The sequence below is a fragment of the Suncus etruscus genome, chromosome 11 (genome assembly GCF_024139225.1).
Source record: "Suncus etruscus isolate mSunEtr1 chromosome 11, mSunEtr1.pri.cur, whole genome shotgun sequence".
NCBI classification, from domain to species: domain Eukaryota; kingdom Metazoa; phylum Chordata; class Mammalia; order Eulipotyphla; family Soricidae; genus Suncus; species Suncus etruscus.
In genome coordinates, this window is record NC_064858.1 from 76,560,791 (window position 1) to 76,582,140 (window position 21,350).

At 39.5% G+C, this 21,350-nt stretch overlaps 1 protein-coding gene across 2 annotated transcripts in view; it reads left to right on the top strand.

The window, feature by feature from the left end:
- LARP4 (La ribonucleoprotein 4) overlaps positions 1-21,350 on the top strand; it is a 74,461-nt gene that overhangs the window by 27,352 nt on the left and 25,759 nt on the right. For both annotated transcript variants that reach the window (XM_049783377.1, XM_049783379.1), the window contains 5 exons: positions 4,203-4,278; positions 9,488-9,624; positions 11,972-12,075; positions 13,592-13,702; positions 15,769-15,822. In XM_049783377.1, coding sequence (XP_049639334.1) covers positions 4,203-4,278; positions 9,488-9,624; positions 11,972-12,075; positions 13,592-13,702; positions 15,769-15,822 — 482 coding nt within the window. The remainder of the gene's footprint in view (positions 1-4,202; positions 4,279-9,487; positions 9,625-11,971; positions 12,076-13,591; positions 13,703-15,768; positions 15,823-21,350) is intronic.

The following is a 21,350-nucleotide window of genomic DNA, read 5'->3' on the forward strand; positions in this document are numbered from 1 at the left end:
TAACTTTAAATCTCTTACCAAGGAAAGGTATAAATATTAAAAAAAAACACAATAAATTTAATATTTTTAGATTCCCATTTTTATTGTTAGTGGGAATCAAATTTTTATTAACTTTTTTGTCACTTTGCAGTTTAAAGATATCAATAAGTTAGAAATTATTGGAATTAATTTTGAGGAAAAGGCTATAGTTAAAACATGGTTTTTCTGAAATTTTGTTTGGAAAATACTTTTCATAGTTCTTTAATTAGCATGGATTAATAATTGCTTTAATTTTAAATAGATAAACATTAAATTAAAAGGGGGGTGCTGGAGCACAGCTGGTAGGCATGCAGTTGACCTGCGTTTGAATCCCGGTACCCAATATGGAGGAGGCATTCCTGAGTGCAGAGTAAGCATTAAAGGTGTGGCCCCCAAATCAAAGATGGACCACAGGCCTTGCCTAATTTAATTTTAGTAAGTTCTAAAGGATGTTTTAAGAAAATTAGTCTAATAGAGTTTAGGTTTCTTTTTTTCTTTTTAAACGATACGCACTGAGCCGAGCTTGTTGTGATCAAATGCTTTTGCATGCAAAACATGCACTCTAGTCCTTAAAGTTATTTCTCTAGCCCTGCTACGTAGTTTTATGACTTCAGTGAGGGCATATAAATCTCCGTCCTAATTTTGTTTATTATAAATATCTAGATTAGATTTTTAGGATCTGTTAGTTTATAGGTTGATTTTTTTTTTTTTAAATATAGTAATTAAGGTAAAGGTACCATTCTCTACTTGTCATAATCTACCTCTTATTTGAACAGATGTTTGCAGGTTTTTTGGGGGGGAGCATGTCCAGCTATTCTTTGGGGACCACGCAGTATTGAAAAAAATTCAGGGTTTCTGCATGCATTCACTTGAGCCTTTTGAGCTAACTCCCTAATGCAGGAATTAACTGGTATAAGAGGTGTATTTGATATTTTAATAAGTTTCCTATGATTTGGCATTGTTCATAGCTAAATTTGGGTAGTTTAGCTTTGAGTTAGAAAGATTGCAAATACTTGAGAAAATGTAGGGACTATTTGTCTTTTTTGCGCTCAATGTGCAGAGGATTAAATAGGGGCTCCTATATACAAAACATACACTTCAGCTCTTTTAGGTGTATTCTTGACCCTAGAATTCTTTGCTTTTATTTTATATTAAAGTTTTGGCACCCCACCCAGCAGTGTTCTGTGGCTTTTCAGTGGTGTTTAGGGGATTTTTTGGTTCTGGGATTGAACCTAGGGTTCTAAAAATTAATCATTTTTGAGGCTAATTAAGTCTACTATGACTATTAAATCAAAAACAGTAAGAAAAGGTAATGGTAAAATTATGCCATTGATTTTTACCTATATTCTAAATAATTTTATGTCATTAGTAGATAAAGGGCCTATATTATGTCTTCTGTGTATTGAAAGAAAGTAAGCCTTTTTATTGGTTGTCCTTTTGGTCTTTGGGTCATCTCTGACTCTGTTCACAATTATCTCCTGACTCTGGTACTCCGGGATCAGTTCTCATTAGGGCTTTGGGAACCATTTGTGGTGCCTGGAATCAAGGTTAGGATTACTGCATGCAAGGCACCTTACCTGTTCACTGCAGTATCTTATTTGACTCAGTCTACATAATATTTAAATTTTTTTTGCAGGGTGGGTGAGCTGTTGGGCTACACCTAGTATATTCACAAGCTATTTTTAGCTCTCTGCTCTGAGGACTAGTGGTCCTGGGGATCAAATTATTATTGACAGCATACAAGGGCAAGCAACTTAACTCTGCTCTATTTATCAAATATTACTATTAATAAATGACTTAAAAATAAGAGGTTAAGGGAGGGCCGGATTGATAGCATGGAGGTAAGGTGTTTTTGCCTTGCAGAAGGACTGTGGTTCACATCCCGGCAACCCATTTGGTCCCCCGAGCCTGCCAGGAGCGATTTCTAAGTGTAGAACCAGAAATAAACCCTGAGCACTGCTGGGTGTGACCCAAAAGACAAAACAAAACAAAAAATTGAGGTTGAGGGAGATGTTCTTTTTTATAACTGAAAAACCCAGCTAGCTACAAGCATGCTTGTAATCATGGTGCTTAAATAAATATATTAATTTAAAAAAATTATGAGGTTGAGTTAATCTGATTTTTTTCTCCAAAAAGAATAGCCCACCCTCCACCCCCCTCAAAAAAAACCCTCACATTTTCTTTTCACAGTACAAAGAGAGAAATCTATAGACGATTAGGGGACCTTCATTAGATTAGAACAGAAGATTAGGAGCTATTGGGCCAGAGAGATAGCATGGAGGTAGGACGTTTGCCTTGCATAAAGAAGGACAGTGGTTTGAACCTCAACATCCCATATGGTTCCCAAGTCTGCCAGGAGCAATTTCCGAGCGTAGAGCCAGAAGTAACCCCTGGGCGCTGTTGAATGTGAACCCCAAGAAAGAGAGGGGAGGGGAGGGGAGAGATTAGGAGCTATAGTACAGTGGGTAGGGCATTTGCCTTGTATGCAGCCAACCCGGCTTCTCTTTCCATGGTCCATATCGTCCCCAAAGCACAACCAGGAGTAAGCCCTGATCACCATTAGGTGTGTCTAAAAAAATAAAATTCAGAGGATCATAGAGTTGCATGCCCAGCTGGCTCTTCCATCCCCATCCCATCTTTTTTTTTTTTGGTTTTTGGTTTTAGGTTTTTGGGTCACACCTGGCAGCGCTCAGGGGTTATTTCTGGCTCTATGCTCAGAAATCGCTCCTGGCAGGCATGGGGGACCATATAGAATGCTGGGATTCGAACCACCGTCCTTCTGCATGAAAGGCAAACACCTTACCTCCATGCTATCTCTCCGGCCCCTTTTTCTTTTTTTTTCCCCCATCCCATCTTCACCCCATCTCAGAGGCAGGGTTTAGAACCACACCTGGCAATGCTCAGGGGTTATTCCTGGCTCTTGGCTAAAGAATAATTTCTGGGGCCTGGAGAGATAGCACAGCGACGTTTGCCTTGCAAGCAGCCGATCCAGGACGTAAGGTGGTTGGTTCAAATCCCGGTGTCCCATATGGTCCCCCGTGCCTGCCAGGAGCTATTTCTGAGCAGACAGCCAGTAGTAACCCCTGAGCACCGCCGGGTGTGGCCCCCCCCAAAAAAAAAGAATAATTTCTGGTGGGGTTGGGGAACCATATGGGATGCTGGGGATTGAATCTGGGTCAGCAGTATATAAAGCAAACACTATCTCACCAGTTGGATTCTTTGGAATTCAGACATACCTAGTAAAGTTATAGTAAGATATAATACTTGAAATCCAGGAATAAAAAGAACTAGTATTAAAAGAAGTTTAAGGAGTGAGCTTAATACCAAATATATTGTCAACAATATAAACATGTGTAATTCCATTTAGCTAGTTTCTTTTTCAGATTTAGATTTAGCAATGCTTTTCTTCTGTGAACTTTTATTTTTTGGCAGTTTGATTGATTGATTGATTGGCTTTGGGGCCATACCCAGTGATACTCAGGGGTTACTCCTGCCTCTGTGGTCAGAAATCACTCCTGGCAAGCTTAGGGGACCATAAGGGATGCCAGGAATTGAACCTGGTCTTCTGTGAGCATTTGTTGAGTGTATTACCAAATTTTTCACTTTAGTCTTTAAAAAAATTTTTTTTTGGCTACATGATACCTAAGTACTTTAAACAGTGATAGTGCTTTTGTTAGTTAATTGGAAATTAGCTTTTAAATTGATGTGAAATCTAGCTAAAGAAAGATAGTTTGCAAGAAATTAGGTCTGAATTCTATCCAGAGTCTAGTATCTGGATTTTAATAGGATTATCTATCTAGCTGTCTGGGTTCTGATATAAATTAGATTTATAAAAATTAGGTTCCTATTTTTTTGTTGGTTTGGTTTGGTTTTGGGTCACACCCAGCAGTGGTCAGGGGTTTACTCCTGGCTCTTCACTCAGAAATTACTCCCGGCAGGCTCAGGAGACTATATGGGATGCCGGGAATCAAACCTGCGAATCGAACCTGGGATCGTCCCAGGTCTGCTGCGTTCAAAGCAAACTGCCTTCCTGCTGTTCTATCACTCCGGCCTCATGATTCCTATTATTTTATGATGAATTTTAATATGCGGGATTTTTTTGTGGCATTCTGAATATAGTAATAAAAAATGCACCACTTTGGTAACTTGATATTAAACTTTTTCCTATTATTTTCTACCATCAGGAGAAAGCAATTCAGCAATTTCTACAGAAGACTTAAAAGAATGTCTGAAGAAGCAATTAGAATTCTGTTTCTCACGGTACTCTAGTATTCATTGTTTTGTTTAAAAATTGTTTGCTTAGTATAATACCCATGAAATAGAATGCATAAGACAAATGGGTGGATGGCTTTTCATTTCTTTCTGTGATGTATTTTGGTATCTTTTCCGTCCTTTTTTGGGGGGGGAATGCCAGGATGGAACCTATAAACTCATATAAGGCTTGCCCTTTATTTTCTTTTTTCTTTGCTTTTGAGCCACACCCAGTGACACTTAGGGTTACTCCTGGCTCTGGATTCAGAAATTAGTACTGACAGGCCTGGGGGCTCATGTGAGATGCTGAAGATCAAACCTGGGTCAGCCACATGCAAGGCTGACCTATCTGCTGTGTTATTGCACCAACCTCCTCCCCTGCACCCACCTTTTTTTCTTCCTCCTCCTTTTCCCTTCCCTTCCTTTGTCTCTTAACAATAGTTGATGTAGTTTATCACTAGATATGCAGAGGGCTCCCTTTCTAGTAGAAAGATAATGAAGTATATTGCATAGTTTTCCTATGAACATATTTAGTTTTAGATTTCTTAAAAATTGGATATTAGTGAGGCCGGAGCAGTGGTGCAAGCAGTAGGGCGTTTACCTTGCACTCACTGACCTAGGACAGTCCGAGGTTTGATCCCCCAGCATCCCATATGGTCCCCCAAGCGAGGGGCAATTTCTGAGTGCATAGCCAGGAGTAACCCCCAAGTGTCACCGGGTGTGGCCCAAAAACCAAAAAAAAAAATTGGATATTAGTTACTTCATATTTTTAGTAGTTGATTCTTTTTATGATTATTGAGTTTCTAGCAAAATAGGTGAATGGGCATACAGTTTATATTACCAATGTCTTCTATTAGGTAAAGAGTTTTGATTTTTAGGCAACTGTTTGTCTTACTTTTGTTTTCATCCACCCCTGTTTGGAGTACCATGTGGTATCAGGGATCAAATCTGGGGCTTCAGCATAGAAAATACTGAGCCATCTCCTTGTATTATCATAGACTTTTTTTTTTCCATATAATGTTCTTTGCTCATTTAAATTAATTCTTATTTCCAGATAGCTCATTTCCTTAAATCCCCCCATCCCCAGTTTGGGGACCTTTTATTACATCAATCCTAGGACAAAAACAAGAGCCTCCTGCTTTCTTTATTACAGGAGCTGTGCTTTTGACTCGATTAAAAACATTTGGTAATGGGATGTATATGGAGAAATAGTACAGTGGGTAAGGCACTTGCTTTGCGTGAGGTAGACTCAGGTTCGATCCTTAGCACCACATATGGTCCTCTGAGTCCAGAAGGAGTGACACGTGACTCCTGAGCAGAGAGCCAGGAATAATCCCAAAGCACAACTGGGGTTATAATATCCATGACCTAGAAGGTTTTTTTTTGTCTGCTATTCATTACATAAAAAGGCAGAGAGTCTGTAAGTGATTTTGCAATTAATATTTCTCTCTAGATTTGATCTTTCCTCAAGTAGGTTGGAAGGAACAAATTACTTTAATTCATTGAGCTAGGTTTGGACTAAGTAATCACCTCTGAGGGTTTCGATTCAGAAATTGTCTTTTTTTGTTAGCTTAGTCTTTAATGGATTTTGAGGCTTTACCTAGTGGTGCTCAGGGCTTACTTACTCCTTATGAGATTTGGGGGGCTATATTGGGTGCTAGACAGTGAACCTGAAAGCCCCTGCTATCACAGGTTATTCTGTTTGGTTCTACAGAGATTGGAGATTAGTGCTTTAGCCTCTTAACCTCTACCTACCCTTTATAATCTGGCAAATTTTTCAGAGATAGGACCTGTCTTGTGTCTGTTGTTGCTGGTTCTTCCTTCTACTACAACACAAGAGACTGGTCCTGGAGATATATTAGTAGGACACCTGCTTTGCATGCAGCCATGTAGGTTTGATCCTTAGCAACTCCATATGGTTTCTTGAGCAACTCTAAGAGTAATTTCTGAATGCAGAACCAGGAGTATCTCCTGCGTGTGAAGTTACCCAAAACATCCCTGGGTATGGCCCACAAACATCCCTTACCCCAAAATTTAATTATGTGTGTGCATGTACTGAATCCAGGTGAAGATTTTAAGAAAAGGAAAATGGGTTGGTATCTGGATGTGCCCACAAGCAAATCCCTGTCCCAAAATTTATTAATGTGTGTGTGTTTGTGTGTGCACATGCTGAATTCAGATGACAATTTTAAGAAAAGGAAAATATGTTGCTAGCATCCCACAGCGGTAGGGAATCCCTTACTCTTCTTTTGGGGGGGGGGTATGCTGACTGCTATGGGCTTATTTCTGGCTCTGCCCTCAGGTCATTCCTGGAGAGGCTGGAGGAACCACATTGGTGCCAGGCCATATACATAGCACCCCATACATAGTCTGACCACAAAACTAGCTCTAGCCCCTTCTTTGTCTGGCACTTTTATTTTTCTCTTTAGAACTTAGGAAATGGGGCCAGAGTGGTGGGTGCTAGCAAGCACTGACTTTGCAAGGATGGACTGCGGTATCCCCCAGCATCCCATATGGTTCCCCAAGCCAGGAGCAATTTCTGAGCACATTGCCAGGAGTAATCCCTGAGCATCACTGGGTGTGGCCCAACCCTCCCCCCCCCCCAAAAAAAAAAGAATTTAGGAAATGTCATGGGAGGAAATCAACCCCTCTTTTTTTGTTTTTGTTTTTGAGCAACACCCACCTGCACTTGGGGTTCTCTTGGCTCTGTGCTCAGAAATCACTCCTGGCAGGCTTGGGAGACCATATGGGATGCCGGGGATTGAACCCAGGTCTTCTGCATACAAGGCTAATACCCTACCTGCTGTTCCTCCAGTCCCGAAATCAGCCATTTATTAGGGCTTTTTAGGTTTCTGTTTCCTGATGCCAGTCTTTAACAGCAGAGCCTTCTGTTCTGCTGTTATCCCAGTTGGCCAGAAAATGCAGATGTGTTTATCTCTGGAATTTTTTTTTTCACATTTTGAGTTTTCACAGCTCTCTTTTATCCTCTCCAAATAATAATATTTAATAGTTGTTACAATGGATCCTCTGACTTACCATGGTTTTTTACATCCCACTTAAAGCTGTGAACAATTGCCATTTAATGTAGTTGAGCTCAGTTTCCATTAGTGCATAACAGTTACTAGTTATGACTAATCAAATCTAAGATGTTATATCCAATAATCTGACTTACTTTTGAAAAGTAAGAGTTTAACCCACAGTTTTCTAAGAATTGACCTTAGAATCTTAGAAGTATTTTAGGTGGTAAGGGTATATTTTTCTAAGGGGGAGGAAAATAGAGCATGGAAGCAAGGAAACAGGAATTCCAAGTGCCCTGAATGCCTTTAGTTTAAATAAGGTCTTTGAGATAGAGGCTTCTTTTTGTTTTGTTCTGTTTTGTTTTAGGGCTACACCCCACAGTGCTCTGGGAATACTATTGACTCATTGCTGGCAATGCTTAGGAGACCACTTAAAGCTAGGGTCTAAATCAATGATCCAGCCCTTGAGTCTCTAAAACATGCTTTTCATTTTGGTTTGGATTTGGGGCCATACCTGGAAGTGCTTAGGGGTTACTTCTAATTCTGCTCTCAGGGATCAATTTTGGCAGTGCTGGGGGAACAAATGGTATGTATGGATCAAGCTCAATTCAGCAGCTTGTAAATTGCTTTAAAGATTTAATAAGAGGTCTGGAGCAATACAGTACAGCAAGTAGGGTTTTTTTCTTGCATGCATCTGAGTTTGATTCCTGCCATCTCATGGTCTTCCAATTACTGCCAGGAGTAATTCCTGAGTGTAGCGCCAGGAGTAACCCCTGAACACTGACAGGTGTTCCCTCCCACTCAAAAAACATGATTTGATATGTATACCTAGATATGTTTTGTTTTATGCTAGTTGGGTTTTTGTTTTTGTTTGTTTGGTTGGTTGGTTTTTGGTGTGTGCATCCTGCGGTGCTCAGGGTTACTCCTGGCTCTGCGTTCAGAAATTACTCCTGGCAGACTCGGGAACCATATGGGGTGCCGGGATTCAAACCACCATCCATCTTGGATCAGCTGCCTGGAAGGCAAATGTCCTACCACTGTGCTATCTTTCTGGCCCCTTTATGCTAGTTTTGCCTTATTTTTTTTATTTATTATTTAGGGGCTCAAGCAAAAATTTGACAGGTAAGACATCAAGGTGGCCAACCCAGGTTTGATTGCCAGAACTCCATATGATCCTCCTGGCCCTTGCAATAGTATGATTCCTGAGTGCCAGTAGCAAACCCTAAGCACCATCGGGTGTGTCCCCAAAACAAAACAAAAATTTATTCTTTAAATTGAATTTGAAATAGCTCAAAAGATACAATCCTTAAGATTTGTTTTGTTGGGGGGTGGGAGTAGGTTTCGGCCACAACTGGTTATGTTCAAGGTTTTTTAGTGTTCAGGAATCACTTTTGGCAAGTTTGGGAGATTAAATGGGGTGCTGGGAATCGAATCTGGGTTGTTGCATGTAGGGCAAATACCCTACTTGTTGTATCACCCAGTGTCCCATATGGTCCCTCCAGCAGGAGTGATTTCTGAGTGCAGAGCCAGGTGTAATCCCTGAGCAACATCACGCGTGGCCCAAAAATATAACAAACAAAATGGCTCGCATGTGATAGCCCCTTGGCTTGATTCCCGATAACAAACCCTGCTTAGTCAAATACAGCCTTCTAAAGTTTCCAGATGATATTGAGTATGCCTGTTGTATTATATTATGTACTAGATGGGATGTGTGGAAATGTGTTTGGCCACTCTGGGACTATTCTTGTCTGTATGTTTGAAGCATCACTCCTGGTTATAACTTGCAGTACCATGTGATTTTGGGGACTGATTGAACCAAGATCTCTTATATTGGGGCTGGAGAGATAGCATGGAGGCAAGGCATTTGCCTTTCATGCAGAAGGTCGGTGGTACGAATCCTGGCATCCTATATGGTCCCCCGAGCCTGCCAGGAGTGATTTCTGAGCATAGAGCCAGGAGTAACCCCTGAGCACAGCCGGATGTGACTCAAAAACAAACAAAAAGGTCTCCTACATTCAAAGCATATTTCTTCTGCTTTGAGCTCTCTTCAGCCCTCTGTTTAATATTTCATAAATTATAAGGTTATTTCTGATAAGTTTTATTTTTCTATTAAAGACAAAGATAAATAAGAAACCTATTTTTTAATGAACTTTTAAGGAATTACTGATTTTATATAAGTTGTTTTTTTTTTCCCCTTCCAGAGAAAATTTGTCAAAGGATCTTTATTTGATCTCTCAAATGGACAGTGATCAGTTTATTCCAATTTGGACAGTTGCCAACATGGAAGAAATTAAAAAACTGACCACAGACTTGGATCTAATTCTTGAAGTATTAAGATGTATGTAAATAATGTCTTTGGTTCTTTATTTTTAATTAAGAATAAAGTTGTCTCAAATAATTGTTTTTATCTAAATTTTGAATATCTTAAAGGTAGATTTTAAAAGTAGATTTCTGGTTTCATAATTTACTGTCTGTGGTATAGAATCGATTCTACAACTTTATTCACCTTGCTATCTACCTATTCAAGTATAATTAATGAATCTCAGTTTTCTGACTTGTAGAAAGCTGTAAATGTTATATCTACTAAAGCTATCTGTTTCAAACTTTTGAATCCAAATAGATAGTACATTTTAAATCTTATCTCAGCATACACTTTATACCTAAACAAAACTAAAATGTTACACAGGCTTGGGATAAGCTTGTGTATGTGAAGTAAATATGCTTGTTTATATAGAATTAAAATAGATTTATTCAGAAAAATATAAAGAGAAGAACAGAGATAAAGAAAAGAGATATTGAGATTGCAGTTGTGTGGGCAACACAATTTATATATTTTTGAAGATTCTTTTTAGTTGTAATTATGTGGGTTTTGTAAACAGTATATCCATTAATTTATGGATGCAGAGGATTTTCATTCTCAAGAGTCAAAAATTATGAAATCTGGGGCCGGGCGGTGGCGCTCGAGGTAAGGTGCCTGCCTTACCTGCGCTAGCCTAGGAGACGGACCGCGGTTCGATCCCCCGGCGTCCCATATGGTCCCCCAAGCCAGGAGCGACTTCTGAGCGCATAGCCAGGAGTAACCCCTGAGCGTCACCGGGTGTGGCCCAAAAACCAAAAAAAAAAAAAAAAAAAAATTATGAAATCTAAGTAATTTATGTAGATATATTTCTTAAAATTGTCAGTATTAAAAAATACTGCTCTAAGAGAGGTAAAATGCCTACTTCAGAGGTAGGCAGGGGAATGGAGGGTAGGAGAAAAGGGGGCATGAGTGGTAGGAAATGTGCAATGTACTGTAAACAAAAGTGTCTGAAAGGAAAAAAAAGGAAGAGAGATATACAAAAGAAAAGTATATGTACCAGAGACAGGAAGGGGAGGACAACAGGAGGGTGAGAGGGAAATTGGGGGCATCAGTGTCTATAATTATGCACTGTTGAAGGTCATTGTTCATTGTATGACTGTAACTCAGTCATGAACAACTTTATCGGTGGGGGGCGAACTATTATGAACAAACTTGTAACTACAATATTTAAATTTAAAAAATTAAAAATTAAATCACAATCAACTAAAAAAATATTGCTTTGAGACATCTGTGGAGTTGCAGAATCCCTAAGTTTCTCAGAATTCCAAGAGCTGGAACATCAGACTTGTAACAAGATTATATGAAAAATATTTTTGTTTTTGTTTTTGGTTCTATTTTTGGGGTCACATCTGGCACTCAAGGGTCTGTATGTGATGCTAGTGACCAAACCCTGTCAGACGCATGCAAGGCAAATGTACTTCCTGCTGAGACATCGCTCTGGTCTCTTGTTAAAAATGTTAATAGGGCCCGGAGAGATAGCACAACTGCGTTTGCTTTGCAAGCAGCCAATCCAGGACCAAAGGTGCTTGATTCAAATCCTGGTGTCCCATATGGTCCCCCGTGCCAGCCAGGAGCTATTTCTGAGCAGACAGCCAGGAGTAACCCCTGAGCACAGCCGGGTGTGACCCAAAAACAAAAAAAACAAAAACAAAACAAAACAAAACAAAAAAGTTAATGATTTTAACATACTTTTAAAACAATATAGAAATTCTTATTTGTATGTAATTCTTGGCATGAATGCTGCATGCATTTTTAAAATTATACTGCAAATTTTTATTTTAATGCTTGGGTCACATTTGGTGGTACTCAGTGGTTGTTCCTAAACTCCAATTTTCAACCCAAGAAATTTTTTTATGGTTAGTGCAAGTACACAACTTTTTGTTTTATGTATATTATTTTATCAATTATAATAATGAATTATAATAATTATATATAGGGAAATTATTTTAATTAGATTTGATAGTGCTTCCTGCGGCTTAACCTTTTATTACCTAGTTACAAAGTAGGTGTTCTGATTTTGTTCAAAGAATTACAAATGACATTGTAATCTTTGATTTTACATAAATTCTTTTTTTTAATAGTATATTTAAGCACCTTGATTACAGACATGATTCCCTTTCCCCCCTCCCCCCGCCGCTTGTTTTCGAGACAGGCATTCTACTTCTCTTCCTCATTGACGTTATCACCATAGTCCTCAGGATTTTACATAAATTCTTTAGGAAATGAACTTCTGCTTATTCAGATGTAAATAGAAACAATAGTATTTAATGACATTGCTATTATCTCTGATTGTCACTTTTGAATAAAACATTTTTTTAAATTTCAGCCTCTCCCATGGTACAAGTTGATGAGAAAGGAGAGAAAGTGAGACCAAGTCATAAACGTTGTATTGTTATTCTTAGAGAGATACCTGAAACAACTCCAGTAGAGGTAAATTGTTAGGTTTTCAAATTAAATTATCTTTTAAATTAGTAGAGGTAAAGGAACAAAATAAGTTAGTGTCCTGTGGTCAATTATAGTGAAGAGGATAAGCACAAAATTTCTTGGGAGGGGGGTTTCTTTTGTTGGTTTTTTTTGGGCCATACCCAGCAATGCTCAAGGATTACTTCTGGCTCTGCACTCAGGAATCATTCCTGATGAGCTCTAGGAGAATCTCATGGAATGCTGGGGATTGAACCTGTATTGGCCTGTTTGAACCTGTGTGTTAGGCTAGCATCCTGTGTTAGAATGGTAGGCTGCGAATCATGGTGCTAATTTTTTATTAATTTGACTGGATAACCATTAAAAATTAATAGGCTCTTTTGGAAATGAGATGATTCATTTGGAAGAATAAATTTAGATAAGAAAAAATTTTAAGTAAAGAATGAGTTCTAACTTTATGGTTAATATATAAATGAATTATCTTGTTTTTTGCCTCATAAATGGAAGAAAAAAAAGTGAATGGTACCAGGAGCAAACAGTCGTATGAACATTGAGTGGAAATAAAAAATGATCAGGCCCAAACACCAAACCCAAAGTCATCAACAACAGAATCAGGATACCCAATCTACATCAAGTTATACACAATAGGGACTGGATTCAGTAGCAGTCCTGGGGCAAGAGGGGGGAGGTATGGGATGCTTGCTGGGAACAGGGATGGAGGGAGGACAACACTGGTGGTGGGAATGGCCCTAACTCACTCTCACTTTGCATCTTAAATATAACTGTGAAAGACTTGTAATTCACATTGGTCATAATAATAATAATAATAAAATAATAAAAGAATGTAAACTAATACAGCAGCCATACAGATTTTGTGATACTGGCACAAGAATAGATTGTTCAAATAGTACACCGTTTTTTTGGGTTCAATGTGATTGGTATTATCAGTAGATGTTTTCTGTTTCCTTGTTTAGATTTTTAGGGATGTTTAATCATTTTTTAGTTGTATTTATGATCTTAAAGCTATTAACTGTTAACAGTTCTGAGATTTGATAATCATTTTCACTTTTCAATTACATCAATTTTATTAATTTCCACTTCATTGATTTCTGCTCTAAACTTTATTATTTCTTTCTGCCTACCTATTTTTGGTTCCTTTTGTTGATCATTTCTAATTTTATAAGCTCTTTCATTAAGCTTTTTATATAGGCCTTTTCTTCCTTTCTGATATGTGCTTGCAAAGCAATAAATTTCCTCTTAGTACTGTTTTTGCGATTTCAATTTGTCAATGAATGTGAAATGTTTTCATTTTGCCAGTTCAAAAACATTGTTTTTCCCCTAAATCATTTATCAAATTTATACTGAAACTGATTTGTTTCAGAGCATAAGTTAGTCTCAATAGAAAAATGGGGAAAAGGCAGAAACATTTGACAGATAAAGATCTAAGAAAGGTCCTTGACATACAGAGAAAGATATGCTTAATGCTATGTATTTTTTAGAGTTAATCAAAAAATTTCTTTTTCAGGAAGTAAAAGCTTTGTTTAAAAGTGAAAACTGTCCTAAGGTAATAAGTTGTGAATTTGCCCACAATAGCAACTGGTATATCACTTTCCAGTCAGATACAGATGCACAACAGGTAAGGAGAAAGTTTTTCATTTTCTATTTCAAGTAGTGATTGTAAAAGTAGTGGTCTGTCTTCCAGTTTTTTGTTTTTATATATATATATATATATATATATATATATATATTAATTTTGGGATCAAATCCAAGGTGCTTTGACACTGAGCCACATAGTGATTCAATAGCGGTATGTTTGAATTGAGAAAATGTGTGTCTATAGTTACTTTGATTTTGGGTCACATCCAGTGGTGCTCAGGATTTACTCCTGGCTTGCTTTGGTTGAGGGAAACTTTACAAGCAGTGTTCAGGAGGTTCAGGATGCCAACAGGCCAATGGTTCTGCCGTGTTGCTTGGGCCATCAGTACCAGAAATTAGCCAGATTTCCAGTGCCACATCTACTGATGCTTAGAGACTAAGGATGCTGGGAAATTGAACTCCAGTCAAGAGCATGCCTAACATGTGCCCTAATGTCTGTTACTTCCTAGCCTGTTTTATTAGATATTTTCTTTTTTTTTATTACCCTCCTAAAACTTTTAACTTTTTTTGTTATTTGGGGAAAACAGTGTTCATGGGTTCTAGGGATTGGTCCTAGTTGTATTTGTCCTAGGTTTTTTTTGTTTTTTTTTTTTTTTTTGGTTTTGGTTTTTGGGCCACACCCGGCAGTACTCAAGGGTTACTCCTGGCTGTCTGCTCAGAAATAGCTCCTGGCAGGCACGGGGGACCATATGGGACACCAGGATTTGAACCAACCACCTTAGGTCCTGGATCGGCTGCTTGCAAGGCAAACGCCGCTGTGCTTTTTCTCCGGGCCCTTGTCCTAGTTTTATTAAGACTTCATAGTGTTTAAGGCAGGGGTCTCAAACTCACTGCCCCAGTCCGCAAACGGCCCTCCATACAACATTTTGTGGCCCTGCCCTAGAGGAATCTTTTTTTGTTTTGTTTTGTTTTAGTTGTTTGGGTCACACCACCAACAATGTTCAAGGCTTACTACTGACTTTGCACTCAAGGATCACCCCGGCGGCCTGCAGGTAAATTGAGTTTGAGACCCCTGGTTTAAGGAGTTCATGCCATCTGGGAATCAAACTGGAGGCCTCCCTCCACCTTCGAGGGAATGTGCTTTAGCCCTTTGAACTATCCCCTGAGCCAAGTTCTTTTTTTATTTTTATTTTTTTGGTTTTTGGGTCACACCCGACAGCACTCAGGTTACTCCTGGCTCCACGCTCAGAAATCGCTCCTGGCAGGCTCAGGGGACCATATGGGATGCCAGGATTTGAACCACTGTCCTTCTGCATGCAAGGCAAATGCCCTACCTACATGCTATCTCTCCGGGTCATCCCTGAGCCAAGTTCTTTAGTCTTTAACCAGTAGCATTTTCTACTTTAAGAACATTCCTTTGAAAGAAATCACGTAATAGCATTTCACATATATGCATTACATATATATTAACAAAAATAAATATATTTTAATATTAAAAAGTTTGAATTCTTTAAAGTCATAAGATATTTATATAGAAATAGCATCATCAGGAGTAATCCCTGAATGCAGAGCCAAGAGTAAGCCCTAAGCATGAGGTGTGAAAACACACACATACACACACATACACACACACACACACACACACACACACACACACACACACACACACACACGTGAGAGATTTAAAGAAAAAGAGAAAAAGATAGGAAAGGAGGGAGAGGGAAAGAAAAATAAAAAGGTGGCCCAACCTGAGGTTGAATTGGGTTGTCTGCGCAGGACTGGGCCAGTGAAATAGAAGGTAAAAAGGATTTCATTTTAACCACTTTAAAAATGTTTTGAGTCTGTTTTGATTTTTGTTGATTTTATTTGCAAAAAATCTCATGGCTACCTATTTCTTTATAAATGTCAACTATAGATGTGATCTTATATTTCATTCTCTGTTTAAAGATAGTTGTTAATACCTAGATCTGTTAACAGAAAAATTTAGCTGCAAATGACATGCTAGTTTTGTTGACTTGGTTTTGAATATCCCTACTCCCTCCCTTTGAGCTGTGACCTTAATAAATGTTTGAATGCTAATGATAGTTCTTTCTTCTTTGTTAACAGGCTTTTAAATATTTAAGAGAAGAAGTTAAAACATTTCAGGGCAAGCCAGTCTTGGTAAGAAACATTTACAAGTAGAGGACACCATGAAAAGCTTATTTTTTTTAGAATTAGAAAATATATAACATTTTTAAAAGATCAATAATTTTAAAGAAATTTCTGGCTCGAGGCCAAGGAGCTAGCACAGGGCATTTGCCTTGTATGCGGCCTATCCAGGACAAACCTGGGTTCGATTCCCGGTGTCCCATATGGTCCCCCGAGCCTGCCAGGAGTGATTTCTGATCTCAGAGCCAGGAGTAATCCCTGAGCAGTGCCAGATATGGCCCAAAAACAAAACAAAACAAAACAAAAATTTCTGGTTCATATGTTTAAAATAGTTGGTCTTTCCAAACAACATTTTTTTCTAACCAATACTATAACAGCATAAAATTTACTTATATCCTGATTAGCATTTTGTTCATTACAGTCCTCAAAAGGATCAGTGGGAAAAATTTTAGTAGCAAGGATGAAAAATTCAGTGCTTGTGCCTACCCACTGTACTCTCTCCAGCTTCTAAAGGTATTTTAATTACTGAATAATTAAAGTTGCAGTTGCCCCCAAAGCATCAATTAAGTTAAATCAATATTTTTTTTAGTTTGGTTAGTTTTTTGCTACTCAAACATCCTAAAATTCTTAAAATGTTACCTTAAAAGTAATGGTAGTGGGGCTGGAACAGTAGTATAGCAGGTAGGGCATTTGCCTTACATGATGCTGGCCTGGAATAGTCCTTGGCATCCCATATGGTTTCATGAGCCAGGAGTAAGACCTGAGCACTGCAAGGTGTGGCCAGAATTACTACTCATAAAAAGTAATGTTAGATCCCTATATTGTACTTGGCATCAAAATTTCAGATGTGGGGCTGGAGAATTAGTACAAGGCCTAGTGCAGTTGCTTATAATGCAGCTTACCCTGGTTTGACCCTAGCAGGGCATATTGTCCCCAAAGCAGTGCCAGGACTCACTGCTGAGCACAGTGTCTGGAACAGACCCTGATGAATGCCACTGGATGTGGCAAAAACAAAACAAAAAAAGTTTGAGGTTATCTGAAGCCTAAGGCTGACACATAAAACTTTAGAGCTACTAAAAGATGCTCAGGAAATATATTAGGGTAAAGTTTGGCAACTTTCATATTTCCTTTAATAGTAAGAAAACAAAGAATACTGTCTTAATGGAAAGTATTTAGAGCAGAACAAGGGCAATATCAGTTCAAGAGGTGACCAGTACAGAAATAGTATCTCAGGCTGACCCAGGTTCTATCCCCAAGCACCACTTACAGTTTTTCACTGAACCCAGCAGAAGTGATTCTTGAATGCAGAGTCAGGAGTAAGCACTGAGTACACTCAGGTGTTGCCCCCCTCCCCCATTTGTTAAAAAAAAATCAATGTGTTGTTGGGGCCAGAGCAATAGCACAGCAGTAGGGCATTTTCCTTGCACGTGGGCAACTCCGGGTGGACTCATGTTCTACTCCTGGCATCCCACATGGTCTCCCAAGCCTGCCAGGAGCAACTTCTGAATGCAGAGCCAGGAGTGATCCCTGAGCACCACTGGGTGTGACTTCCCCCCACAAATTAATGTGTTATGAGATGCTACACACTTAGGTCTCAAGTTTTTTGTTTTGTTTATGGCCTCACCAGGTGGTGCCTTAGAGTTACTCCTATCTCTACAGGGATCTGTCATTTATGTGCTTGGTACTTGAGGAACTGTGCTTAGTAGGACATGTAGGTCTGGAGATTGTACCTCAGTCTCTGGCATGCAAACTATGCTCTCAGTTCATCGAGCTACCTCTAGTCTCTTGAGGGGTGTATGTATGTATGCATGCATCTTTGGGCCATACTCTATGGCACTCAGGTTACTCCTGGCTCTGTGCTCAGAAACCATTCCTGGCAGGCTCAAGAGACCCATTTGTAATGCCAGGAATCAAACCTGGGTTGGTCACGTGCAAAGCTAACATCCTACCTGCCATACTCTTGCTCTGGCCCCTGGCTTCTTTAGTTTTATAATTGTTTTCAGTAATTTTTTTCTGTGGGTTGTCCCTGTACCATCCTCCCGTGCCCCTGTCAAAACACACACACCCCCACCCTCCACCCCCCTACCCCCGTCTTTGTGGTCTTTTGTTGGGACTTGAACCCAGGGATTCACACAAGCCATGCAAGCACTCTAATGCTGAGTCAAATTCCTGACCTCTGTTTTAGACATTTACAGAAGCCAGAAATACTATATTCTAGTTCTTGAATGCTTTGTCAGCAGTTAGCTTATAGATAGTGGGTTAATCAAGTTGCTCTCATAATTTGAATGAATTGTGCATGTTTTTCATTTTATATTTTCCTTGTTTTGGGGTCTACCTGGCAGTATTCAGCTGTGTCCAGAAATCGAACCCTGACTAGCTGTGTTCAAGGCAGGCACCTTACCTGATAGAGTATCACTGTGGCCTCAGAATGCTTTTCATTTATAAAGTTCAGTAGCAGGAGGACATAGGAGTTGAAAGAGTGTTTGCCTACCTGGGTTCTTGATGGTTTCAGTGCTAGACAATTTTTCATCTGTATTTATAACTGAGACTATTAAGGTTTATCTTTGTTTCATATTAGTTGCATGATATATGTAGAGTATGTATTTGTATATATTTCTTTTTTTTTTTTTTTTAATGGTTTTTGGGTCATACGCGGCTGCGCTCAGGGATTACTCCTGGCTTTATGCTCAAAAATCGCTCCTGGCAGGCTTGGGAACCATATAGGATGCCAGGATTCGAACCATCCTTCTTTTTTTTTTTTTTTTTTTTTTTCTTTTTTCTTTTTTTTTTGAACTACCATCCTTCTGTGTCTAAGGCAAACGCCTTACCACTTTGCTATCTCTTCGCCCCCCCCCCCCTTTATGTTTTTGGGCCACATCTGGTAACGCTCAGGGATTAGGCCTGTCTATGTGCTCAGAAATCACTCCTGGCTTGGGGGATCATATGGGAGGGACACTGTGGGATCGAACCACGGTCCATCCTAGGCTAGTACATGCAAGGCCCTACCACTTAGACCACCACTCTGGCCCCTGTATTTGTATATATTTCTATTGTAAATTTGCTGGTTTGATTGGACGTGCACGCCTCTACCCTCAGTCATTGGGCCTTCGCCTAGCAATGCTTAGAGGTTACTCCTTGTTCTACACTCAGGAATTACAGCATTGGATTCAGGGGATCATATGGAATGATGTGGATCAAACCTAGGTCAGGTACATTCTAATAAAGTTGCTCTAAGGTCATAATACATGTGAAGTATGCATGTTCTCCATTTAAATTTTTCCTGTTCTTGAGTCTACCTTGCAGTGTTCAATCCTGTGTCCAGAAATATCTTGGTTTCAAGCCCACACTCAGCATTCTAGAACTTCTTAGTTCAATTCTGGGGTGGGGAGAGAGGAATGCCACTCTTATCTGTGTTTAGATGAACCATGCAATACTTTTGATTGAACTAGAAATACACTATGCAAAGCATGTACTTTGGACCTTTGATCTATCACCCTGATCCTTACCAGTATCTTTGTTGGTACCCTTGCCAAACAGTAACTGACAGGGTATGCGAAAGTTTACTTCTGGTATCTCCTTTTTACTTCTTGGGGTATGGGTCTGTGTTTGTGTCAGTAATGAAAGTTACTGTTGCTTTGGGGCCGGAGAGATAGCACAGTGGTAGGGTGTTTGCCTGGCATGCAGAAGTACAGTGATTCGAACCCCTGCATCCCATATGGTCCCCGAGCCTGCCAGGGCCGATTTCTGAGCATAGAGCCAGGAGTAGCCCCTGAGTGCTGCTGGGTGTGACCCAAAAACCAAAAAAAAAGTTACTGAAGTATGATCATTTTATTCACTTTCAGAATTGTGTTTGGTATTCAGAGTTATTTGAAGTTTTGTGCCTTTCATGTTGGATCTATTTCCTAGTTCTCTGAAGGAAAAAAAACCATTAGAGGGGCTGGAGCGCTCGTGCAGGGGGTAAGGCATCTGCCTTGCCCACACTACCCTAGGACAGACCATGGTTCGATACCCAGGTGTCCCATATGGTTCTCCAAGCCAGGAGCATTTTTCTGAGTGCATAGCCAGGAGTGACCCCTGAGCGTCACTGGGTGGAGCCCCCTCAAATAAAAGAAAAAAAGCCATTAGGATTTTGAGTAGAATTGCCATTTTAACAATTAAGTTAGGATTTGTATGCAATTGTTCTAGGTTCACGTCCCAGTATCCTATATAATCCCACATGTCCGACCAGGAGTGATCCCTGAATTCAGAACCAAGAGTAATCCTGAGTTCTTCTGGGTGTGGCTCAAAACAAAGCAAATAAAGTTCATGAACATGAATATCGCTGTTTATTTCCATATTGAATGCACTTATTTCAGTTATTCATTGCTATTTTCAACTTTATAGGCTTTTGCCTTGATTGATTTCATGAATATTTTATTATTATTATTATTATTATATTTTTTTTGGTTTTTGGGTCACACCCAGCGCTGCTCAGGAGTCACTCCTAGCTCTGCACCCAGAAATCACTCCTGGCAAGCTTGAGGGGATGATATGGGATGCTGGGAATTGAACCTGGGTCCGCCCCCAGGTCGGCTACATGCAAGGCAAACCACTATGCTATCTCTCCAGCCCCATATTTTATTTTATTTTTTGGTTTTTGGGCCACACCTGGCGCCGCTCAGGGGTTACTCCTGGCTCTGTGCTCAGAAATCGCACCTGGCAGGCATGGGGGACCATATGGGATGCTGGGATTCGAACCACTGTCTTTCAGCATGCAAGGCAAATGCCCTATCTCCATGTTATCCCTCCTGCCCCATATTTTATTATTATTTTTTTAATTATGAGAACAAAGATGCAAAGAAAGAGGACAATGTAAAGTTACAGTGGAAGGACAATCACCCATAATTATTTTTGATACTATTGTTATGGAGGTTTTTTCATACCATTTCTTCATCCCCTCCCCCTTTTTTTTTAAGTTTTTATTTGTTTTGAGACCGCATTCATTGGTGCCAGGGCATGTGTTCAGGGATGACTACAGGTGGGCTCAGGGGAACCACATAAGATGCTAGGGCTATATTATTTCTCCAGCAACTCATTTTCCTTTCAATAGTGTTCTTACCTAATATATGGGAATGAAATCGTTTTTGAGCGTTTATTTTACATCTTTCCTTTTTGCTATAATTGTGCATTTGGGGTATGTCTTTTGTTGTTTTTTAAGGTCAGGTTTTTTCAAAAAAATGATCTTTTTTTTTTGTTTTTGGGCCACACCCGGCAGCACTCAGGGGTTACTTCTGGCTATCTGCTCAGAAATAACTCCTGGCAGGCACAGGGGACCATGTGGGACACCGTGATTCGAACCAACCACCTTGGGTCCTGGGTCGGCTGCTTGCAAGGCAAACGCCACTGTGCTTTCTCTACAGCCCCCCAAAATAATTTTTATTCAAGTATTATATAGAAAGTTATTATAAAGTTCAGTTGTCTCAGATTAGATCTTGTTTTTAGTGCTGTTAAACTTGTGCTTCACATACATTGCTATACCACTTTTCCACTTCACCAGTAAA